Below are 22,491 nucleotides of genomic sequence, written 5' to 3' on the forward strand. Positions count from 1 at the left end.
GAAGAGTAAAAACTCACTTGGGTATTATGAAATATGAAGTACGCTTATAAAAATAATAGCACCATACATTACTCCTATACTCAGTCATTGTGTAATGTATGTCCGGGGTGCTGCATGTTTCGAGGCAGAAAAAAAAACATACTTTAATAAAACTACATTATAAGAGGGAAGAAAGAAATAATGTTTCAAATACAGGGAAATTTCTATGCTGCCAGTGTTTTTTTTAAGGATTCTGATAAGGTAATTTATGGCAATGTAGAAACACATCTCAGTAAACATAATTTGTTGTCAGAGTCATAGTTTAGCTTCAGGAATCAAGCAGCAGCACAAAAGTATATACTGGGTGTTTCAAAGTGAGGGAGTTGGCCAAGGGTTCTGTCCTAATTATATATCAAACTTCTGCCACTAAACATGACAGTTGGTTAGAAAACATTTTACTCGTAGATGGCCTGTATCATTTCATTGTGAAAGGTATATCAATTGGAATTAAAGAAAAATCTAATCTAATCTAAAAACACCAGAGAGAATGATTTATTTATTTTATGAGACTCATTATAAATACATTTAGTTCAGTGGTGCTCCAACTTACTAATACCACTAGAAAAATAATATTTTGTCCATCTGTGTAAAATGTCAGTTTCAGCTTCATCTTTATTTGAATGTTTCAACCCAGCCATTTTTTCAGGATTGGTAACAAAAATGAATCATTGGGAGCTAAATTTGATGGCGTGTAATGTGGAAGCATGTCATACAGTTTTGCAACTATTATCCTAGACATGGAGGAGCATCTTATTACACAAGACAACTCTCTCCTTGGTCTGTTAATATGATTAACCTAAATTGCATTGTTCAGTAGTGATGTATAATACTCCCTAGTGACAGTTCTACCTTCAGAATGTAAAGATTGAAAGGCAGCCAAGACAGGTCATTCCAAATGTATCCAGAATGAGTAAATATATCAAGATGAAATTTTTGCTATGGTATAGTGGACAGTGGAAAATTTTCTGATGTATGCAAGAAATTTTTAACATTTGTAGCTATTGAATTATGACATAGATTTAACTTTTTAAACAGAGCTATATACTTTTTTCTGTGACATAGAAAAGATCCTTTGAAGAGGATTTCCATGACACAACATGAGTGGAATTGGATCAAATAGTAATACATTACCAGTGCTACAGAATACTGTCCCACCATCACGAAAAGAAGTCACACAAATGTTTACCCTTCTGTACCAAAAGTAAGCAAACACACAACTCAGGTATGATTTGCGTAACAGTCTGTGCACAGCTGCTGTTGTGACTACACAGCTTGATCATGAAGCAATTCAGACTTGCATAATTTATTATATGGCAGTCAAAAAAGTGGTTATGGTTTTTGTTTGTAGTGAATGTTGCCAAACTGCTACAGCTGCAGTGTAGTTGCATGTTGAAAAGTATTGCGATTGTGTCAAGCCCTCACAATGTTTCGGGAAACCTTTAGAAAATACCCAGAAACTGGAAATTTGGAATAAAAGATTTCCCCAGAACAGAGACCAAGGAGAGAGATTCAACTAACTTTTCAGCAGAGGTAACATGCAGTCCACACGGCACTATGAGGCAGTTTCATTGTGCAAATGGGGTCAGCCAAGGAGTGTTCTGTGAATACTCCATTCGCATGCATTACATCCTTTCCATGTTTTGCGACATCAGCAGCTTCATGGTAATACCATATATACTTGAATAATCCGTGCACCCCAATTTTGAGGAAGAGGAAAAAAAATTATTTTTTGCTTTAATTTGTTATATTATAAAAAAAAATTCCGACGTTATGATGTGATCAAAAGTATTACTAGTTTGAAGCAACACTGCTGTACAGTTTGATACATCATTCAAAACGCAACCGATTCAGTGGCATGCAGCTGGCAAACATTATCACCGGTAGCCGGGACTATACGTGTACCTACAATAGCAAAAAAAGAAATGTGAATTATCTTGATTAAGAATTTGTTAATACGGTACGTGCGATAAAATATTTTAGTCAATACCGGTACGTTTCCTCACTTACCACTCTATTCATCACTTTCATCGTCATCACTACCGGGAGAATCATTGTCTTCACCATCTTCCCATAGAGCATCATCCTCTGTTCCATCCAGTGACTTTGTGATTCCACATTTTTTGAAGAATTTTTTTCACCAGTGGTTGCGGAATGGAGTCCCATTCGCAAATCTTGGACAAATCCGGCTGTTCGATTTTTCCACTAGGTGTGAACTTATGGTTTTCATCAGCCATCCATTGCGTATATCAATGTTTAAGTGCAGCTTTGAATGGCCAATTTATAGACACGTCTAGTAGTTGTAGGATGGATGTTAGGCCTCCAGGGATAATGACCAAGTCAGTTTTCCATTTGTAATTTGTCACGCACTTCCTTAATTGTATGTCTGTGGAAGCTGTCCAGGACCAACATCATGTGTAAATTCAGTAACGCACCAGGACGACGTTGCCAAACGTGTGTCACCCAGTCACTTGTAAGTTAATTGTCCATCCACCCTTTCGGATTCGCTCTCACTAATACCGGTATGCCTTTTACTGATATTTTTGGAATAGTTTTCCTTTTAAATATCACGTAAGGTGGTAGTTTTCGTCCATTGCCAGTTACACACATCACTGAACATCTTTGTTTCTCACTGCTGCCAGTTCGTATCATGATGCTGGATTCTCCTTTCCTCTTCACTGTGCTGTCGAGTGGCATCTCAAAATAGACTGTCGTTTGATCCGCATTACCAATTTGCGAGAATATATAGGGCTGTTTATGGCACAGATTTATCATATAACGATGAATATTCACTATTTTTTCCTCGTAATCGCCTGGAAGCCACTGGGCGATAGTAGTTTTCCTCCGGAATCTTAAACCATTTTGGTTGAAAAATCTTGATAGCCAGCCCCGGCTAGCTTTAAAACTGGTAATGCCTAGTTCTTTGGCTGAAGAAAATGCTTTCATTTGGCACATTTCACTCATCACCGCGCATTCATATTGTTGCTTCTCATCTACATAATGGCAGAGCTGTTTCTCGAGGTCCGGATGCTTCGCTTTTTGGCCGCGAAATACCCGGCGATTACTATTAGTTTCTTGAAGCTGCGTTTTATTTTTTCGCCAATCGCGAATACAACTCTCACTCATGTCGTACTTTCTTCCTGCTGCACGGTTTCCAATATTCTCGGCTTCTTCAATAATTTTCACTTTTTCTTTAGCAGTGTACGAGCGATAATGAGAACCTGTAGCCATAATTAACAAGTTTGAAGACGTTAATACTTCACTCCTAACGTGCTACTGATGCGTCACAGACTGAGGCCGCAACAATGGAATAGTATAATGGGATGTATTGTTGGAGGTGGAGCAGTACCAACAATGTTTCGAATAATCTGCGCACCCGTTTTTTGTCCTAAAATTCGGGAAAAAACATGCGCGGATTATTCGAGTATATACGATAACTTTCAAAATTGATTATAGTCCGCTGAAAGGTATCTACAAAAGCTGCAATGTGATGTGATGTTTCTATACAATATTTTGTTTATAAACCATGAGAAAATCACTCTTCACAATATGTACAATAGAACAGTTGAAGATCCATGCTGGTTGTCTCTCAATATGTGGCACACGTTTTTCAAGAATTGCATTTGTCCGTGAATTGCTGATAGGAATCTAAATAGCAGTAGTTTCTAAATCATAGACTGCTGCAGTCATTAAAAGATATCTAATAGGACGTAAGGCAATCCATGTGGTGCAAGTGTGACTGGTTTGCTTCCCATTCTGCACAGATAAATAGAAATGTTGTTAACAGAAATTTAAAGATTGTTGGATTAAGAAATACAAAATAGCAATATGTCTTACACGAACCTGTGCTGTGATACATCCAGATTAAATCCATTGTGCAGTATTGTCTGTCTGGACTCACTTTATAGCATGTATCAATGCTCAAGGTCAACATTTTGAGCACTTTGTATAACAGTCATAATAATACACACACAAATTGTATCTGAGTTACACTGTACATTTTTGTCATAATGTCTTCGGCAATGCAGGATTCTTGGATATCCTAGCACTCATAATATTCCTGGAACACATGACCAAACTAAAAACAGCACATCTGGATCTTCTTTAAAATTCGTTGGGTTTAAGGGGAGTACAAAATGTGGTATGAGTATAAAATGTCAATTTTTACTTATTTATTTTTGAAGACTGTTGTTTGGAGTTCCCTCTTTAATTTGACGCATGTTTCATTGGTTTTTAATTTATTTTGAAATAATTTACTGCACAAATAATTTCTACAGGTTTCATGAGTAGATTTTCAGTCATGACAAGATATCTTGGGATCTGTTTGCTCTTGAAGGCAGTGCTTTACGTTGATTTATAGTAAACATCCTGCTGCATAAGTTGGCTACATTGATTGCTTTGATATCACTTCCTGTATGTGTACGGTGCTTTACACATTTCACTTGGACTTGTTGCTCACTGAGTTGTTTTTCTTTCCTTAATATGACTCCACCAAATGGAATATCCAGTTCATTCAAATCAATAGTTGATAGCAGGCCCTATGATCACCTAACCCTGGAAAATTTAGAATGTGTCTGTCGTGCAGAAATGAATGGGTATCCGGCTGCATAAAATCAGGCAAAACTTTTCTAGCAAAATGCTTGAAGATGGCAAGACTATTAGAGGGCATTTGACTGATAAAACAAGCAATCAGTTAAGTGAATACTATGGCCAAGCCACTAGAAAGAATACAAAAAAGTCTGGAATAAAAGAGAAAAGCAGCATGGACAACGTTTTGTTTTTCTGCAAGACATCAAGTGATAAGAAGCCACTACACAACTTGTGTTCAATTGACTGGTGTAAATACCACGAAGCTGAGGCAGCAGGGGCCGAATACACCCACAGAAAAACCATGCCTGAAGGTTTTGGAGCAGTAATAAAGCTAACATATAGAGATCTAGCACATCCAGATCTTCTGAAGAATAGCCTCACAGGAAAAACTCAAAATGTACCCAAGTTTTTCAACAGTATTGAATTGACCTGGGTGCCCAAAAATGATGAAAAACTACTTTTTTTGCAAATGTTTCCCATCATCTCAGAAACTACTTTAACCAAAGCACTGAAGTTTTTACCTCTTATTGACAGTGGTATTATGTTTATGTAGATCAGCAATGGTAGAAATAGCATAGTTTGCTTATAACATAATTAGTTAATTTTTTACAACCTTCATTAAAAAATTCATATCTTGTTTCCTAATAAAGTTAGATACTTGATCGTAGATTAGTGAATGTATAAGATATGACTCCATATCCCGGAAAAGTTTTGTTTTATTATCTTGGGTAGTTCCTGAGGAAATGGGATATAAATTTGTTAAATTTAACATTACCGGGATATGGCATTTGTACTACCCTTAAGCTTTCTAAAACCAAGTACTTTATTCCAGCTCATAAGTAACATTTTTGGGGAAAAGTGGACATATTTAACATGTGACTGTTTTACACAATCACAATAAACAAGCAGTTAAACATACTTTACATCTCTGAAGCTTCACAGTCATGCGTTTACCTAAGATAAATTTGTTTTGACTTCTTCTTCTCATATCTGTGAAAGTACTGGAATTTCATCTACTTTTGGAAGCATTACTATAACCACAGCTGGAGACATTACTAATGAGAAGAAGGATGGTTTGTTTTCAGCACTAGAATTTCTGAAAACACTACAGATTTTTTTCCTGTCTGCAGTACAACAATGAATACTTGTTTGCACATGTAAAGACAGTTTTTTTTCCATTTGTGATTCCTACACCTATGCAGGGTGAGTTAGAAGGAAAGGTACATGCTCTGAGGGCTAATAGTATTGGCCATTCAGAGCAGAAAGTTTCAAATCAACATATGCTCTTTTCTTAACTGTATCCAACATACAGCTGTTCAAAAATCGTGTGTCAGTCGCTGTTCAAAAATTGTGTGTCAGTCGCTTGCCCTTCACCAGCACTTGCATCCAAATACAACCAAAACACTATTGGACTAGTAGTGTGGTCTTGACCGACAATTTCAATGCGCTCTTCACTTGCTCACGGTGGGGTGACGATGACCCAACTCGTCAGTCCATTTAATTTAGATAACCATTTTTATGGGGTACAGTGTCGTGTTTCCTTCAAAATGTGTTACAATAATACATCGAGGATAATTTCTTTGACAACATGACTTTCAGCATGAAGGATCTCCCGCACATTCCATGCGGCTAGTGACACAGTACATCACTGAAATATATCATGGGCATTAGATCGGTCACCGTGGAGTCATTTCTTGGCCACCGAGGTCACTCAATATTACTTCATTGGGGGGTTGCTTTCAGAGCGATTTCTGCAAGTACAGAGTGGACGCAAATGAGTAACTTCTATCTTGTGTTTTACATGTCTCTACTCAATTAAAGGACAGTACAAGTGAGCTCAAATCAGCAACACAACAGCTGTCTACAGGAGCTGCAAAATGCAATGCTGCATGCCACAAACAGTGGACTTTTTGAAAATTTTTTGTGAGGAAATTTACACAATTAAACAAAACATAAGATCACAATGTTTCATTCACTGTCACCTATACTTATCCTGTTCCCCATTGTTTTCATTAGTTTTCTCAAAAACTGTTAAGAACAAAACATATGTTCATGTGACTTTTTTGTACAGAATCACTAATACTATCACCCGTCAAAGCATACACCTTTCTTTCTGACTAGCCCTGTATAACTGTAAGAAGTAAAATAGCACAAGATTAATTGTGTCTATTAATTTATTTATTTTCCATTTTTCTCAATGCAAGTGAGCACTATTGGACAGTTTATTACAGCAACATTCTTGACAATAAGAACAATTTCAGAATGCTGCACAGTAACACCAATGCCATATTTAATATCATTATTTTGACAAATCTGCTGTTGTGAACAAAGGCTCACAAACAAGCATATGATTTTGTTTGATAAAACAAAAATATTATCCCATGCATCTACCTACAGATTCTATCACTAAAGAAGTCACTGAAATCAGAATAACAACTTTAACCAGCACAGTGGATACACCCATAGTGGTTATTGGAAACGGGTACTTGATGCTGAAAGACAACAGAAAAATCAACTCAGTCTTCCACCATCTAATGAAATCAGTATTGTTATCATTATTCTTCAGTCATAGACATAATCTCTGGTGGCTTATGGGAGTTCCTTGACTTTGTGATATCTCCATAACATAATTTGGGCCATCAAAGTATCTAATAGCCACCTGTTGATGACAACTGAGGAAGTCATCTAAAGCTCAAGATTGAAACATCTAACACAGCAAGAGCTCCGTGAAGCATTTATTCAAGCATGTGAAAGCTATTTGTTCATGATGATGTGCCGATATAGTCACCACATTCTTTTCATTGGTTCAGTAATTCAGTTATCAAATGATGTTCAGCATTTACTGAACTTATTAGTAGCAAAAGCACTCCTTCAAAACTACTTACCTAAGTTTTAACCAGAATGGTGCTAATTTCACAGCCGTAGGCACACTAATTTTATTTTCATGCAGATGTTAATTCCCTTTCACAGTTGTTAACCACATTTCAGCTTTCTTTTGAACCTTGTGTGCTTTGTGAATCCAGAATTTTGAACCCCAGCACAATGAACCCTTTACATACTTAACTGTAACATTATTTTATGAAATACAGCAACCAGTTACTTTAAGTATAGGTTTATTATGCCAAGACATGTTTCAGGCTTTCACTCAAATTCAGTTGGAACAATACACTTTCATCTTTGTCAATACAATGTTTCTATCAATTGCATTTTAAACACTGTAGATGTCCTTTGCACAGATCTTCAGGTAACTGTTTTGCTTCTAGAGTACTGCAAAGACGTTACTTCAAAAAGTAACAAGCTAGTGTTTAATTATGCTAACAGTGCTGCTTAAGAATAAAATTATCAAACTTGGGAATTATTTGCACTTTGTAGACAATTTAAACATTCTAGATGAAACCAAAGTAAAAAATAAGCTATGGAAAATGCAACCAAACATCGACATGGCAAGAACAAAAAGTCTGTCCTTTCCTCGTCCTAAGCACCTGTCCACAGATGAACAAACAATTGCTTTCTATTGGAGAACATCTCTTAGGCAGCAACTGAAGATATGAACCAAATCTAGTGGGGTTGATGAATTTTCTGCTAGCAACTGCACAGTACTGGAGCTCGACTTCTTCATTTACCTGGGAACTTGTATGTGGCCTACTGGGCACACATAACCTATTTTGTGTATTGCAGAGTCTGTTATCAAAGAGCTGCTACAGAGGGTAGTTTCTGGCAAGTACATAATGTACTCTGATTTGTATTTCACTTTCCTCCCATTGTTAGAATGCCTGCTTCAAAGACAAATACATGCAGTAGGAACATTTTTTAGCCCGCTGTATTTCATCAAGGATCACATTCAAACTTGCTGCAGACAAAGAAAAGAGGTAGCAGAGCTTTTCATAGATTTTTCAAAGGAGTTGGGAAAAATTCAGTTGTGAAATAGACGGGCAATCATTCTGTTACTAAAGCATTCACTTTTACCTGTATCATACTATTAAGATAGTTCAAAGATAGGACAAAAAGTATAGTAATATGTTCAAACACAGCAACCAAAATGTATTTGTGTATGAAGCAAATCACTGGGAGGTGTGGATCTCTGTGACAGAATGAGTTCCCATTATTGAATATCAACATGGGCAAGGCAGGGGTCTATAACGATATTTTTCTGTTTGATTTGGTCACTGTCAACTCATGGGAGTCAACAGAAAATCCATCACGCATCTCTTTGTTTTGAACTTTTACATTGGTGCATGATAGAGTTCTATGACTGAACCTGATGATCTAAAACCAGCTGCCATGAAAAGACCAAAGATGGCTCCAAATCTCAATTTGGTTGTAAGGAAAATAGAGTAAATATCTGGCACTCTGTTCACTCAATGGAAAACAAAGCAGATGAGCTGCTGAAATAAGAACTGATTGTTCAAAATCTGTGTTTAAATACTCAGAATGCCATGTCTTTCTTAGTAACATAAATTAAAAAGAAGGAAAATAGTTGTGTCCCACCTGTAAAAGTTATTCAGACATAATTTGTACTGTGGGATGTGTATTCTTTTGCTTTTTTTTCTGCTACACATTCATAAACTGTGTTGTTTGAAAAAAATATTCCACGACTGAATTTCATAAAAGATTGTGCAATTCATTTATGTGAATGTTCAAAAAATCATTCAATACACCCAATGTACAACCTATTGGACGAAGAATAAATCCTGCGTAAGGAGGAGGAAAACAAAACATTCCAGTACTCATTTGTGATGCCTGTGTGAAATCTCTGTGTAAAAAAGTGAAGCACCCAGAAGATTTGGTAATATCTCTGTGTAACTTGGTACATGTGCACACCATTGTTAAGTATGTAAACAAGTAGAGGTGCAATTCTCTGTGGCTGGTAGACTAACCACCAGAGTGTATTAGTACTTATACTAGGCCTGTAGGATATGTAAGGAGTGTGAACAGCATCAGATGTTGTGATATCACTGTGCAGGACATGGAGATGCTGTGTACTTGCACGAGACAGAGTTATCACCACCTGATGAGTTTGAAAGTGGCCTCATTGTGGGTCTTCATTTGGTTGTCTGGTTGAATTACACAATATCCAGATTTTTGGGGCATTTAGATGTGACTGTGGCCCAATGCTGGACTGCATGACAATGTGAGGGCAGGCATACTTGTCATCAAGGTCCTGATCGACCATATCTGACCACTAAAAGTGAGATTCACCATATTGTACACAAGTGTGTCGTGACTCCTTCATATTTGCACCTGCCATCCAAGAACAAGTAATGCACCCCCTGCTACATTCTGTGTTCTCCTGTACCATTTGTCAGAGAATAACAGCTGCTGGACTAGGAACTACCGCATCCTAACACAAAAAGCGAGCTGCATTTGTGGTGGTGCGGTGACTGGGAAAGATGAACTGCTGCTGACTGGTGTCACGTTGGGTTCAGAGATAAATTCCAATCTCCCATTGTTTCAGAGAGGCACAGCAGTGTTACTCTAGGCATCATGGTGTTGGGAGCCATTAGGCATGATCTCAGTTCAATGCTGGTAGCATTCAAGGAAACTATGACAGCACAATGGTACATCGCGGACATCCCCCATCCTCATGTGTTACCTCTCATGGGACAGTATTGTTGTACCATTATTCGAAAAGACACGCACAGCCTATTTCTCTATAAACTGCCTGCATAATGTTAAGGTACCTCGTGATCAGCAAGATCCCCATATATGTCCCCCATAGAACGAGTGGTAGAAGTTCGGACATCAACTCCGTTCCTGAGCCAGTGTCCAGGATATCAAGGACTAGTTACAACAGCTAAACAGCTGAGGGCCAGCTTGCATATGGAGAGGATACAACCGCTTTATGACACCCTTCATAGCCAAAAATCAGTGCATGCATCCAGGCCAGAGGGCGTGAAACATCAAACTGATAAGTGGGCTCATACTGCAAAGTTCTCCATAAATTTAAGACTATCTCGTAATCACTGGAATATCATCATCTACCCTCCCTCTTCACTCATGAAGTGTCATTTCATTTCCTCTGTTCCTTCTGAGTACTTCCTTTTTTGTCAGGCAGCATATTTTTTTTAAAGTATTGCAATCCTGTTCTTGGGTCAGAGGAAGACAATACAAATAAAGTGTAATTAACAGAATAAGAAGTGGGAACTTACAGGCAAACAAAATAATTAAATAAGAATTTTAACAAACACCAATGGAGGAATTGGGGGGGGGGGGGGGGGGGAGGTAATGGCTTGGAGTGCAGGCTGAGATAGTTTGTCTGGAAGTGTGGCAAGAGGAGAGGATTTTTAAAAAAGTTCCCACAGTTTGATTCAGGAGGTGTAATTGCCTGCTGTACCACAAGTACCATTTGGATTTTCCTCAATCAGTACAAATTCCCTGCACTTTAGAGATGAAAATCCCCCCCCCCCCCCCCCCCCAAAAAAAAACAGTCCTCAAATGTCGCTATTCTTTCAGAATGAATCTATCTTAGTCTGTCCTTTTTCCTTGTTCCACAGGGGTTTTTATTTATTTCACTTAGGTTCCTTCCTTTAACTCTATTTACTGCACTTTATGTGTTTTATACTTATCACTTTGGGTTTGTTTCTCTTCTTCTACCCCTATATTTAGTTTTCTTCCAAACTTTCCCTTTTAACCAACCTCCTCACATAAAGTGGGTACTTTTCTCTTGGAGGTGTGCACTAATCAACTTGTATCTCTATGAATAACAAAGTATAAAATAAATGTGAGTCATGAACCTGGAAATTTGGAAATTTTCTGCATATCAATGATGCTTATATTTACTATATTTCAAGGTCCTCATGCTACCACAAAAAGTAAAATACTACATCACACAGAAAACTTTATTTACAAAACTTTATAAACATTTACATACATCAGTAATGATAAATATTAATATTAATTGGCACACGAGTTTATAAAATAAGACTACATCAAATTTTTATGCTGCAACGTTTCAGTTCAGATTTCTTAGTTAACAAATGAATAAAACACAACACACAGGCAGTCTTTATTCTCTGAAGTATGAAAAACTATTTGAATCAGAGTTAGATTTCAACCACAGTATATTTTCAAAAAATGATAGCGTCTTTTCCAATATCATACCTCTTAATTAATGGTGTTCCAATTTTCAGATAATCTATTTCCCAGTTCATTATTTTTTGGGCCTACAATCGCCTTACCACATTTGTTTGATCTCAAAAACATTTCTGACACCTGATGTATTTGTTCCCTGGCTACATTCATGACTTGCTGCCTATGGCCATTAAATATACTGTCATCTATGCCATAAAGAAATTCTCTCATTCCTTTGTCTTCAGGTAGAACTGGCGCATCAAGTTTTTGCAAGATCCCCAATTTGGCTTCTTCGATATCTGTATCAGAAAATTTATTTGCACTGACCCAATCACATGCACTGTCAAATGTGTCCAATGTGGCTGTTGAATTTGGATCCCGATAAGAAAAGAAACTAAAGACTCCACTTTGAGAAATGTATGCGCCTGATCCATAAGCACCACCCCTTTCACGAACTATTGGATGCAGGTATAAATTTGACAACAATCTTGCAAGGACTCTAAGTGGAGCAAAATGGAGATCACCATAACACACAGTCATTATTGACTTAGATACAAAATTTACAGGGATGCTGTGAACATGATGCACAGCTGCATCTGAGACCTGTTTGAAGTCCTCCTCTTCTGTTTTTGTTATGGGGTTACCAACTGCAGAAAACCTTTTCAAAAAATTGGTTGCTTCTTCCACACTATCAGTTGCATTCTTCTCACAAAGATTGACAGCAGCCCTGGAGATGCATTTATGTATTAATTCAGATGGTAAGTTACTTAGTAAGGAAAGGACCTCCTGAAATTTACGTTGCTGTACAATTTCTTGTAGCTTTTTGATGTAGGTAAGCCCTGTCCAACTTTCAACATGACGTGCAATAGGGCTTACGAGTGAAGCAGAAGATGAAATAGCATAATGATGGCCTGAATCAAAAATGCTGTTAAGCAAGTCCACAGACAACTGTCTAGTAAGAGTTTCAAATCTTTGAATATCGCCTAAATCCATAAGAGATAGAAATTCTGACATTAATAAATACATATCAGGCACATTTTTATCCAAGCAATGAGAGTAAAAAACAGCACCTTCTTCATAAGTATGTGTTTTGAAAACATCTTCTGAAATATGTTTGCTAAAGGTAAATCCTCCAGTTTTTAAACGCACCAACTGTTCAAATTCTCGGAATGAATAGTTTTTTGTTCCCATCTGTGGTGCAACAGTACAGAATAATGGCACAAGACTTTTTAGTTCCGAGTCAAGTTCCTTTGTACTGAAAACAGCTCTGAAATGGGTAACTTCATCTACTGGCTGAACATAAACATAAAAGGGAACCTCTGATGAAAATGGTTTTGTAACAGGAACTTTTTCAACAAACTGAGCAAGATCTGCAACAGTCAATGTAGGCAATGATGAAACATCCTGAACTGCGCACTGTGACTTGTGAAGTTCCAACCCTTGTTTAAAGATTTCAGATGTTTCTAATGGTGATAGAGCAACTAGCTTGTCTTTCAATACCTTCTCTTCTTCAGAAATTTTCTTTGCTTCATAGTCTTCCTCTGGTGACATTGTTAAAACTAGTCTATGTTTTTCATTTTTAATCTCATGTAGAACTTTATCTTGGAAATATTTTGGATTTTCTTTCAGTTTGTTTCTCAAAACTAAGAGGTGTTTGTCATGCTGCAGGCTCTCTACAATATTGGCACCATGATTCCACATGGGTGCAATGTTCATTAAGAGGCGTATGCCGTAATTTTCTCCCTCCAATTTATTATATAGTTCCACTTCGTGTAAGACTGCTTCTATATTATTGCTGTCAAATCCTTCATTAATCACTTTATCAATAGTACTATTATACACTTCGCTGGTTTGATCAAAATCAGCTTGACGCACATGCTGAAGACCAACTGTAAAGATAGTATCTTTAGTCTGACTTTCATAACCAGTGACTGGCGCAAACCCAGCAGATAATCCAGATTCAATCAAGCTTTTAAAAAAAGGAGAATTAGGCCCTTTTAACAAAAGTGTGCTAAGAACTGACATTTCAAAAGTGTCTTGTATATTAGTAACATCAGAGCAAAGGTTGCTAAAAGCAATTGTTGACTGTTTATCTTTATCTGGTGTCAGTGGGTCTAGTCTGCAACCAACATGCTTGTGTAGTGGTGAAGACCACCTTTTCTCAGAGGGAACTTCATACCGCTCCGAGTATTTTGCTCCAGACAAATAATTTTTGCTCAAGTAATTTAAGTTATATTCCAATGGAAAGTTTCCATATGAGTAAAAAAATGCATTACTGGGATTGTAATGTTTCTTATGATATATTATCAGGTCACTGTGCGTTAACTTTGGAATATCAATTGGATTACCACCCCAAACATGGCCATAGGTGTGGCTTGGAAGAATACTGTTTAACAAATGCTGAGAGAATAAGGATTGGTTATCTGAGAACAAACCCTTCATTTCATTGTAAACAACTCCTTTTATGATTATTGGAGAATTTCTGTCTTCCACATTTTCATGCTCTAATCTCCAGCCTTCTTGCAGAAAATCATTTTTATTTAAGAGAGGGTTAAAAACTGCATCAAGATAAACTGCCATCAGATTTTTGTAGTCCTGGAAATTTTGAGTAGAAAATGGGTACAAAGTAAAATCAGGACCAGTCATGGCATTCATAAATGTTGCCATTGACCTGTTAATCATTTTAAAAAAGGGGTCACGGCATGGAAAATTTTTGCTCCCACACAATGTGGTATGTTCCAGAATATGAGGTAATCCTGTGGAATCTGCAGTAATTGTTCGGAAACCAACCCCAAAAGCATTGTTTTGATCATTCTTTTGTAAATGAACATACTGTGCCCCAGTTTCCAAATGTGTTAAACATATGGCTTTAATATGATCTGAAACACTTCCAGATTGTGTCACAACAAAACCTTCAATTTCTCTCCCTTCCTGAAATGAGGAGGCTGTGGAATCTGATCTCAATTGGATCCTCGTATCAAAATGTTTCTGATGAAACTTCAAATAACGAGATAATTTCCACATTTTGTACTTCTGATGACAATCAGTTCCTGTAAAAGAAAATATATATTTTGATGTAAATAAAATAGAAAGAAACTTCCACATGGGAAAAATATATTAAAAACAAAGATTCCAAGACTTACCAAGCGGGAAAGCGCCGGCAGACAGGCACATGAACAAAACACACAAACACACACACAGAATTACTAGCTTTCGCAACCGATGGTTGCTTCTTCAGGAAGGAGAGGGAAAGACGAAAGGATGTGGGTTTTAAGGGGGAGGGTAAGGAGTCATTCCAATCCCGGGAGCGGAAAGACTTCCCTTAGGGGAAAAAAAGGACAGATGTACACTCGCGCACACACACACACACACACACACACACTCGCGCACACACACACACACACACACACACACACACACACACCCATCCGCACATACACAGACACAATTGGTGTCTGCTTGTGTCTGTGTATGTGCGGATGGATGTGTGTGTGTGTGTGTGTGTGTGTGTGTGTGTGTGTGTGTGTGTGTGTGTGCGCGAGTGTACATCTGTCCTTTTTTTCCCCTAAGGGAAGTCTTTCCGCTCCCGGGATTGGAATGACTCCTTACCCTCCCCCTTAAAACCCACATCCTTTCGTCTTTCCCTCTCCTTCCTGAAGAAGCAACCATCGGTTGCGAAAGCTAGTAATTCTGTGTGTGTGTTTGTGTGTTTTGTTCATGTGCCTGTCTGCCGGCGCTTTCCCGCTTGGTAAGTCTTGGAATCTTTGTTTTTAATATAAAATATATATTTTGATGTAAATAAAATAGAAAGAAACTTCCACATGGGAAAAATATATTAAAAACAAAGATTCCAAGACTTACCAAGCGGGACAGCGCCGGTAGACAGGCACAATAAATAAAACACACTAACACACACACACACACACACACAGAATTTCTAGCTTTCGCAACCGACGGTTGCTTCTTCAGGAAAGAGGGAAGGAGAGGGAAAGACGAAATGATGTGGGTTTTAAGGGAGAGGGTAAGGAGTCATTCCAATCCCGGGAGCGGAATGACTTACCTTAGGGGGAAAAAAGGACAGGTGTACACTTGCGCGCGCACACACACACATATCCATCCGCACATACACAGACACAAGCAGACATGAAATGTCTGCTTGTGTCTGTGTATGTGCGGATGGATGTGTGTGTGTGTATGCACGTGAGTGTACACCTGTCCTTTTTTCCCCCTAAGGTAAGTCTTTCCACTCCCGGGATTGGAATGACTCCTTACCCTCTCCCTTAAAACCCACATCATTTCGTCTTTCCCTCTCCTTCCCTCTTTCCTGAAGAAGCAACCGTCGGTTGCGAAAGCTAGAAATTCTGTGTGTGTTTGTGTGTTTTATTTATTGTGCCTGTCTACCGGCGCTTTCCCGCTTGGTAAGTCATGGAATCTTTGTTTTTAAAATATATATTTTGTCAACCATAAGTAAATATCTGACAACATATTCAGCTAAAAGTACTTAAAAATTTAAAATTATCACTCTCAAATTATATGCAATTGGAAGAAAAGTAAAGGAGAGATCTGCCTATACACATGGCATATAAAACTTTACACAACGTTGAGGACTCATTTTGAACAGCTAAAATTAAAAACAATCTGATCCAAAAGAATATGAGCTGAATATTTCTAAATCTACATATATACTCTGCTAGCCACCAAGCGGTGTGTGGTGGAGGGCACTATTCGTGCCAAGGTCATCCCCCCCCCCCTCCCCCCGTTCCAATCATGGGTCGCACGAGGGAAAAGTGGCTTTCTGAACACCTCAGCTCTAATTTCCCTTATCTTTGAATAGTAATCATTGCATGATTTGAAAGTTGGTGATAATAATATATGCTCCACATGCTCAGCAAAGATCAGATTTTGGAATTTAGTGAGCAGTCCCTACCGTTTAGCGCGTCGTCTATCTGCAAGTGTGTCCGACATATAACTTTCTACGAGATTTGTAATGCTGTCACGATGTCTAAATGTACCTGTCACGAATCTTGCCGCTCTTCTTTCAACCTTCTCAATCTCTTGAATCAGACCCAACTGGTAACGGTCCCATACAGATGAACAATACTCTAAGACTGGACGAACTAACGTATTGTATGCAATTTCCTTCGTTGAAGGACTGCATCGCTTCAGGATTCTACCAATAAACCGTAATCTAGAGTTCGCCTTACCCGTTACTTGTGTAATCTGATGGTTCCATTTGAGATCATTTCGAATAGTCACACCCAGATACTCGACGGATGTAACCACTTCAAAAGACTGGGCATTTATTTTGTACTCATACGTTAAACGGGATTTTTGCTTTGTTATATGCAGTAGGTTAACTGTCTAATATTGAGAGATAAATGCCAGTCATTACACCACGCATTTATTTTCTGCAAATCCTCATTGATTTGTTCACAACTTTCATGCGATACTACTTTCCTGTAGACTACATCATCATCAGCAAACAGTCTAATGTGCTGTCAATACCATCAACCAGATCGTTTATGTAAATCGTAAAAAGCAGCGGACCTATTACGCTGCCCTGGGGCACACCTGATGTTACGCTTTTTCTGTTGAAGTCTCGCCATTCAGGATGACATACTGCTCTCTGTCTGTTAGAAAACTACGGGCAGACCGTAAGTGCGCACTTTCTGGAGCAAGTGACAGTGCTCCGAGTCGAACACCTTTCGAAAGTCGGGGAATATGGCATCATCCTGGGAGCCAGTATCTACAGCCTGTTGTATATCATGCACAAAGAGAGCCAGCTGTGTCTCACATGAGTGCTGTTTCCTAAAACTGCGCTGGTTTCTGCACATGAGCTTCTCAGAGTCTAGAAAGGTCATTATGTCTGAACACAAAGTATGTTCCATGACTCTACAATAAATCTATGTCAGTGAAATTGGCCGGTAATTATCTGCATCAGATTTTCTACCCTTTTTATAGACTGCTATGACCTGGGCCTTCTTCCAATCCCATGGAACACTCTACTGTTCCAATGATCCCTGATAGATGATGGATAAGAGTAGTGATATATTTGTAGCATAGTCAACATAAAATCTTACAGGGATACCATCTGGGCCATATGCATTCCTGGTGTCTAAGGATCTTAACTGTTTCACAATCCTAGATACACTAAACACTGTCAGCCATCATTGAGTTTGTTCGATAATTGAAAGGGGGAATAGAGCTGCAGTCCTCTACTGTAAATGAGTTTTTGAAAGGTAGGTTTAGAATTTTGGCCTTCTGTTTATCATCATCGTCCGTTACATTACCCGTACTGTCAGCAAGAAAAGATATTGAATTATTTGTAGTGTTCATAGATTTTACGTATGACCAAAATTTTTTGGGTGTTTTTTAGAATCTGTAGATAAAATATTGCTTTCAAATTCGTTAAAAGAACCTCTCATTGACCTTTCGACAACTGTCAGTGAGGCAGTGACTACGTTTAAAATGACTGTGCAATATTTTCTGCTTTCTCAGCAACTTCCTAATATGTTTGTTGAACAAAGGTGGATCTTTTCCCTCCCCTATATTTTTGCTAGGCACATATCTCTCTAGCACATGTTGGACAAGACCTTTAAATCTCGACCAAAGATGGTCTATATCTTTGTGTCCTGTGGTGCATGCTTGGAGCTGACTTTGAAGATATTCATTAATGACACTTTTATTTGCTTTGCCAAACAAGAAAACTCTATGCTGTTTCTTTGGTTTTTTTGCAAATGCCACTGACATAGAAGCCACAACGACATTATGGTTGCTAATACCTTCTTCTAGGTTGACTTCCTCAAAAAGATCAGGTCTGTTTGTTGCCAAGATATATAATATGTTCCCATCTCAAGTTGGTTTCCTAACCAATTGCTTAAGGTTGTATGTTGAGAGCACTCCTACAATAACTTCACAAGGGTTTTTGTTTCTGCCCCCCGTGATAAACGTGTAATTTTCCCAGTCAGTCAACACCAGATTAAGGTCTCCACCTATAACTAATGGATAATTTGGATATTTATTTCCTATGTGCTCAAGACTTTCCCTGAAACATTCTGCGACGTTTGTTGCGGATGCTGGTGGTCTATAAAAACATCCTAATACAATGGTCACTCCTTGTCTGATTGACAGCTTTATCCAGACTATTTCACAGTCCGACCCAGTATCGATCTCAACTGCATTTAAACAGCTTTCAACTGCAATGAACACACCAACTCCCATAGCATCAGTCCTATCCTTCCTAAACATTGTCCAATCCGAGTTCAAAATTTCACTGCTATTTATGGCTGGATTCAACCAGCTTTCAGTACCTAATACAATATTGGCATTACTACTGTTTATTTCAGAGAGTAACTCGGGGATCTTTCTACAGACACTTCGATAATTCATTAACATGAGATTTAGCATACTTAAATCCTTTGGAATGACCTGTTTAGGTGAACTAACAATTTTTACAATTGGCCCACCCACATCCGTGTCATGAACTGGTAATTTTTCAGGCCAACGGTTTGTTTTTTGTGGGGAGGAACCTAGTCTAAAAATCCTCCGTGTGCACACCACAAGTATTGTGCTACCCACATAGCTGTTTCCTGTGTGTAGTGCACCCCTGATCTATCGTGGGATGTCCTACAACCTTCCACCCCATAGTGTAGATCGAGGAATCTACAACCATTTTCGCCACAGAGTCGAAGTAGCCTCTGGTTTAGATCCTCCACTCAATTCCAAACCAGTCCACCCTGGGTATGATGCTGCAGATCGTCAGCTTGGCTTCCTTCCTCTAGAGATGGAAGCCGCCTTTGCCAGTTTAGCCAGCCGTCGAAAGAACCCAAGAATTTCCTCCAAGCCTCGACAACTGGCATCGTTGGTGCAGACATGTGCAACAATTTGGAGCTGGCTGCACCCCGCACGCTCGATAGCTGCTGGAAGAGCCTCTTCCACATCCCAGACTAGGCCCCCTGGCAAGCACACTGAGTGAACATTGGACTTCTTCCCCACCCTAACCGCTATTCTGCTGAGGGGCTACATGACCCACCTAACATTGGAGCTCCTAATAACTAATCCCCATGTGCCTGTCCGGACCTTGCTGAAGGAGCGGTCATTATCCTGGCACAGAAGGTACATCTCAGTCACACTGGAGGTCAGCTCAGTGACAAGAGAGCTGTGACATTCCGGCCCCCTGCCCTCTACACATCTAGTACAACAGAGGCTGCCCCAGGCACCCCATCCCCACTGCACCTAAAGGTGGCATTCTGGAGCCTGTTGACTGTGGCAAACAAACCTTTCAGCTGCATTTGGACTGTGGCCAACTCCTCCTGCATCTGCACACAACAGAAAAAAGTCCCTATCCATCTAGCTAATATGTGATTTACTATAAGAAACTTACTGCCACACAAGGTTAACAGCTACACTCTAGTTGGCAGAAAGGACACTCAGCAATGAAAAACAATAAAAATGTATGGTACAAGCTACATCTGGTGCTTATTTTCCTGATAGGGGCTATCTAGTGAATACTAAAGAAAAAACAGCGACCAACAGTAAACTGCTACGGGCTACCTAGTGAATATTATTAACGAATTAAACAGTAACCTACGGAAAGCTACACTTCTGATTATCTCTCATATTTATAATGTAAACAAATGCTTACGTACATGCCAAAATGAACTAATAAAACTATAAAAACTGCTACCTTCAATGTATCAAATCTAAATGATACTAATAAATGTAGGTTGGTTTGTGGGATTAAAGGGACCAGACTACTATGGTCATCGGTCCCTTCTCCCATAAAAACTAAAACCACCCGAAGAGAATAAAAAAACGAACAACAGGAAAGACAGCAGACGAAACAGGACATGAAATACTCCGACAGAGACCAGACAAAACAAATTAAAACACACAGTGTGACGGTGATTGGCCGACCGTAGAGAAAAAGAGGAAAAGCCAACCACCAAGAACACTTTAAAAACTCAGTTTAAAATCAGAGGCTTAAAAAAAAAAAAGAACAGAAAAAAAAACTCAGATTAAAGGATAAAACCCCCTGCCCGAATAAAACACAAAACCAAGTCCACCATGGCAGAGTCATCTGATAAAAGAGCAGAGAGTGTGTCAGGCATTGCAAAAGTCTGCCTGAGCACGGTTAAAAGGGCGCACTCTGACAGAATATGGACCACCGTCAAGGACGCCCCACAACGACAAAGAGGGGGATCCTCACGACACAGTAAATAACTGTGCGTGAGTCGGGTGTGGCCAATGCGGAGCCGACAAAGGACGACTGAGTCCCTGCGGTTGGCTCGCATGGATGACCGCCACATAGTCGTCGTGTCCTTGACGGCACGGAGTTTGTTAGGGGTGGTCAGACCGCGCCATTCAGCATCCCAAAACGAGAGAACTTTGAAGCGTAAGACTGCCTGCAAATCAGCCGCCTGGAGGCCAATCTCCAGAGATGGCGCACTGGTGGCCTCTTTCGCCAGGCGGTCAACAGTTTTATTGCCGGGTATACCAACATGGCCTGGGGTCCAAACAAAGACCACAGACCTGCCGCTACGGGCAAGAGTATGCAGGGACTCCTGGATAGCCATCACCAGACGAGAACGAGGGAAACACTGGTCGAGAGCTCATAAACCGCTCAGGGAATCACTACAGATAGCGAAGGACTCACCTGAGCAGGAGCGGATATACCTAGGGCACGAAAGATGGCGACCAGCTCAGCAGTGTAAACACTGCAGCCAGCCGGCAACGAACGTTGTTCAGAATGGTCCCCTAGAGTTAGTGCATAACCGACTAGACCAGCAACCATCGAACCGTCGGTGTAGACAACGCCAGAGCCCTGATACGTCGCCAGGATGGAATAAAAGCGGCGTCGGAAGGCCTCCGGAGGGACTGAGTCCTTCGGGCCATGTGCCAAGTCGAGCTGAAGGCAAGGGCGAGGCACACACTACGGGGGTGTACGCAGAGGGGCCCGGAAAGGAGGTGGAACAGGGAAACACCCAAGCCAGCTGTTTGACACGTACGGCGATCGGACAACCCAACCGGGGCCGACGTTCTGGCAGATGAACGACTGACTGCGGGAAGAGGACACGATAATTTGGATGCCCGGGCAAGCTAAAAACATGGGCAGCATAAGCAGCCAGTAATTGTTGGCGTCGTAACTGCAGTGGAGGGACACCTGCCTCCACAAGTATGCTGTCCACAGGGCTGGTTCGGAAGGCACCAGTGGCAAGGCGTATCCCGCTGTGGAGGATTGGGTCCGGCACCCGCAAGGCAGATGGAGATGCTGAGCCATAAGCCAGACTCCCATAATCCAGATGAGACTGGATGAACACCTGGTAGAGCCGTAACAGGGAAGATCGGTCGGCATCTCAGCTGGTGTGGCTCAAGCATCGCATAGCATTTAGATGCCGTCAACACGCCTGTTTAAGCTGTCGAATATGAGGCAGCCAAGTCAACCGGGCATCAGAAACCATCCCCAAAAACCTATGTGACTCCACCACTGTAAGAAGTTCGCCGTCAAGATAAAGCCGCGGCTCCAGGTGAATAGTGCGTCGCCGGCAGAAATGCATAACGCAGGTCTTGGCTGCGGAAAACTGAAAACCATGCGCTACAGCCCAAGACTGCACCTTGCGGATTGCACCCTGTAGCTGACGTTCAGCAGCTGCAATGCCAATAGAGCTGTAGTAAAGGCAGAAGTCGTCAGCATACAGGGAAGCGGAGACAGTATTTCCCACGGCCGCAGCGAGCCCGTTAATAGCTATTAAAAACAGACACACACTGAGAACAGAACCCTGTGGCACACCGTTC

At 39.9% G+C, this 22,491-nt stretch overlaps 2 protein-coding genes across 3 annotated transcripts in view; both read right to left on the bottom strand.

The window, feature by feature from the left end:
• Positions 1–4,322, bottom strand: part of LOC126297589 (probable methyltransferase-like protein 25) — a 35,778-nt gene extending 31,456 nt beyond the window's left edge. Inside the window, exon 1 of the mRNA XM_049988564.1 lies at positions 3,880–4,322. The gene's annotated coding sequence lies outside the window, so the exon portion shown is untranslated. The remainder of the gene's footprint in view (positions 1–3,879) is intronic.
• A 7,125-nt stretch (positions 4,323–11,447) lies between these two features.
• LOC126297588 (presequence protease, mitochondrial) overlaps positions 11,448–22,491 on the bottom strand; it is a 58,163-nt gene continuing 47,119 nt past the window's right edge. For both annotated transcript variants that reach the window (XM_049988562.1, XM_049988563.1), the window contains one exon: positions 11,448–14,747. In XM_049988562.1, the coding sequence (XP_049844519.1) occupies positions 11,731–14,721 (2,991 nt within the window). In that variant the 5' untranslated portion in view covers positions 14,722–14,747 and the 3' untranslated portion in view covers positions 11,448–11,730. The remainder of the gene's footprint in view (positions 14,748–22,491) is intronic.

Source organism: Schistocerca gregaria, chromosome X (genome assembly GCF_023897955.1).
Source record: "Schistocerca gregaria isolate iqSchGreg1 chromosome X, iqSchGreg1.2, whole genome shotgun sequence".
In the NCBI taxonomy this organism is placed as follows: Eukaryota; Metazoa; Arthropoda; class Insecta; order Orthoptera; family Acrididae; genus Schistocerca; species Schistocerca gregaria.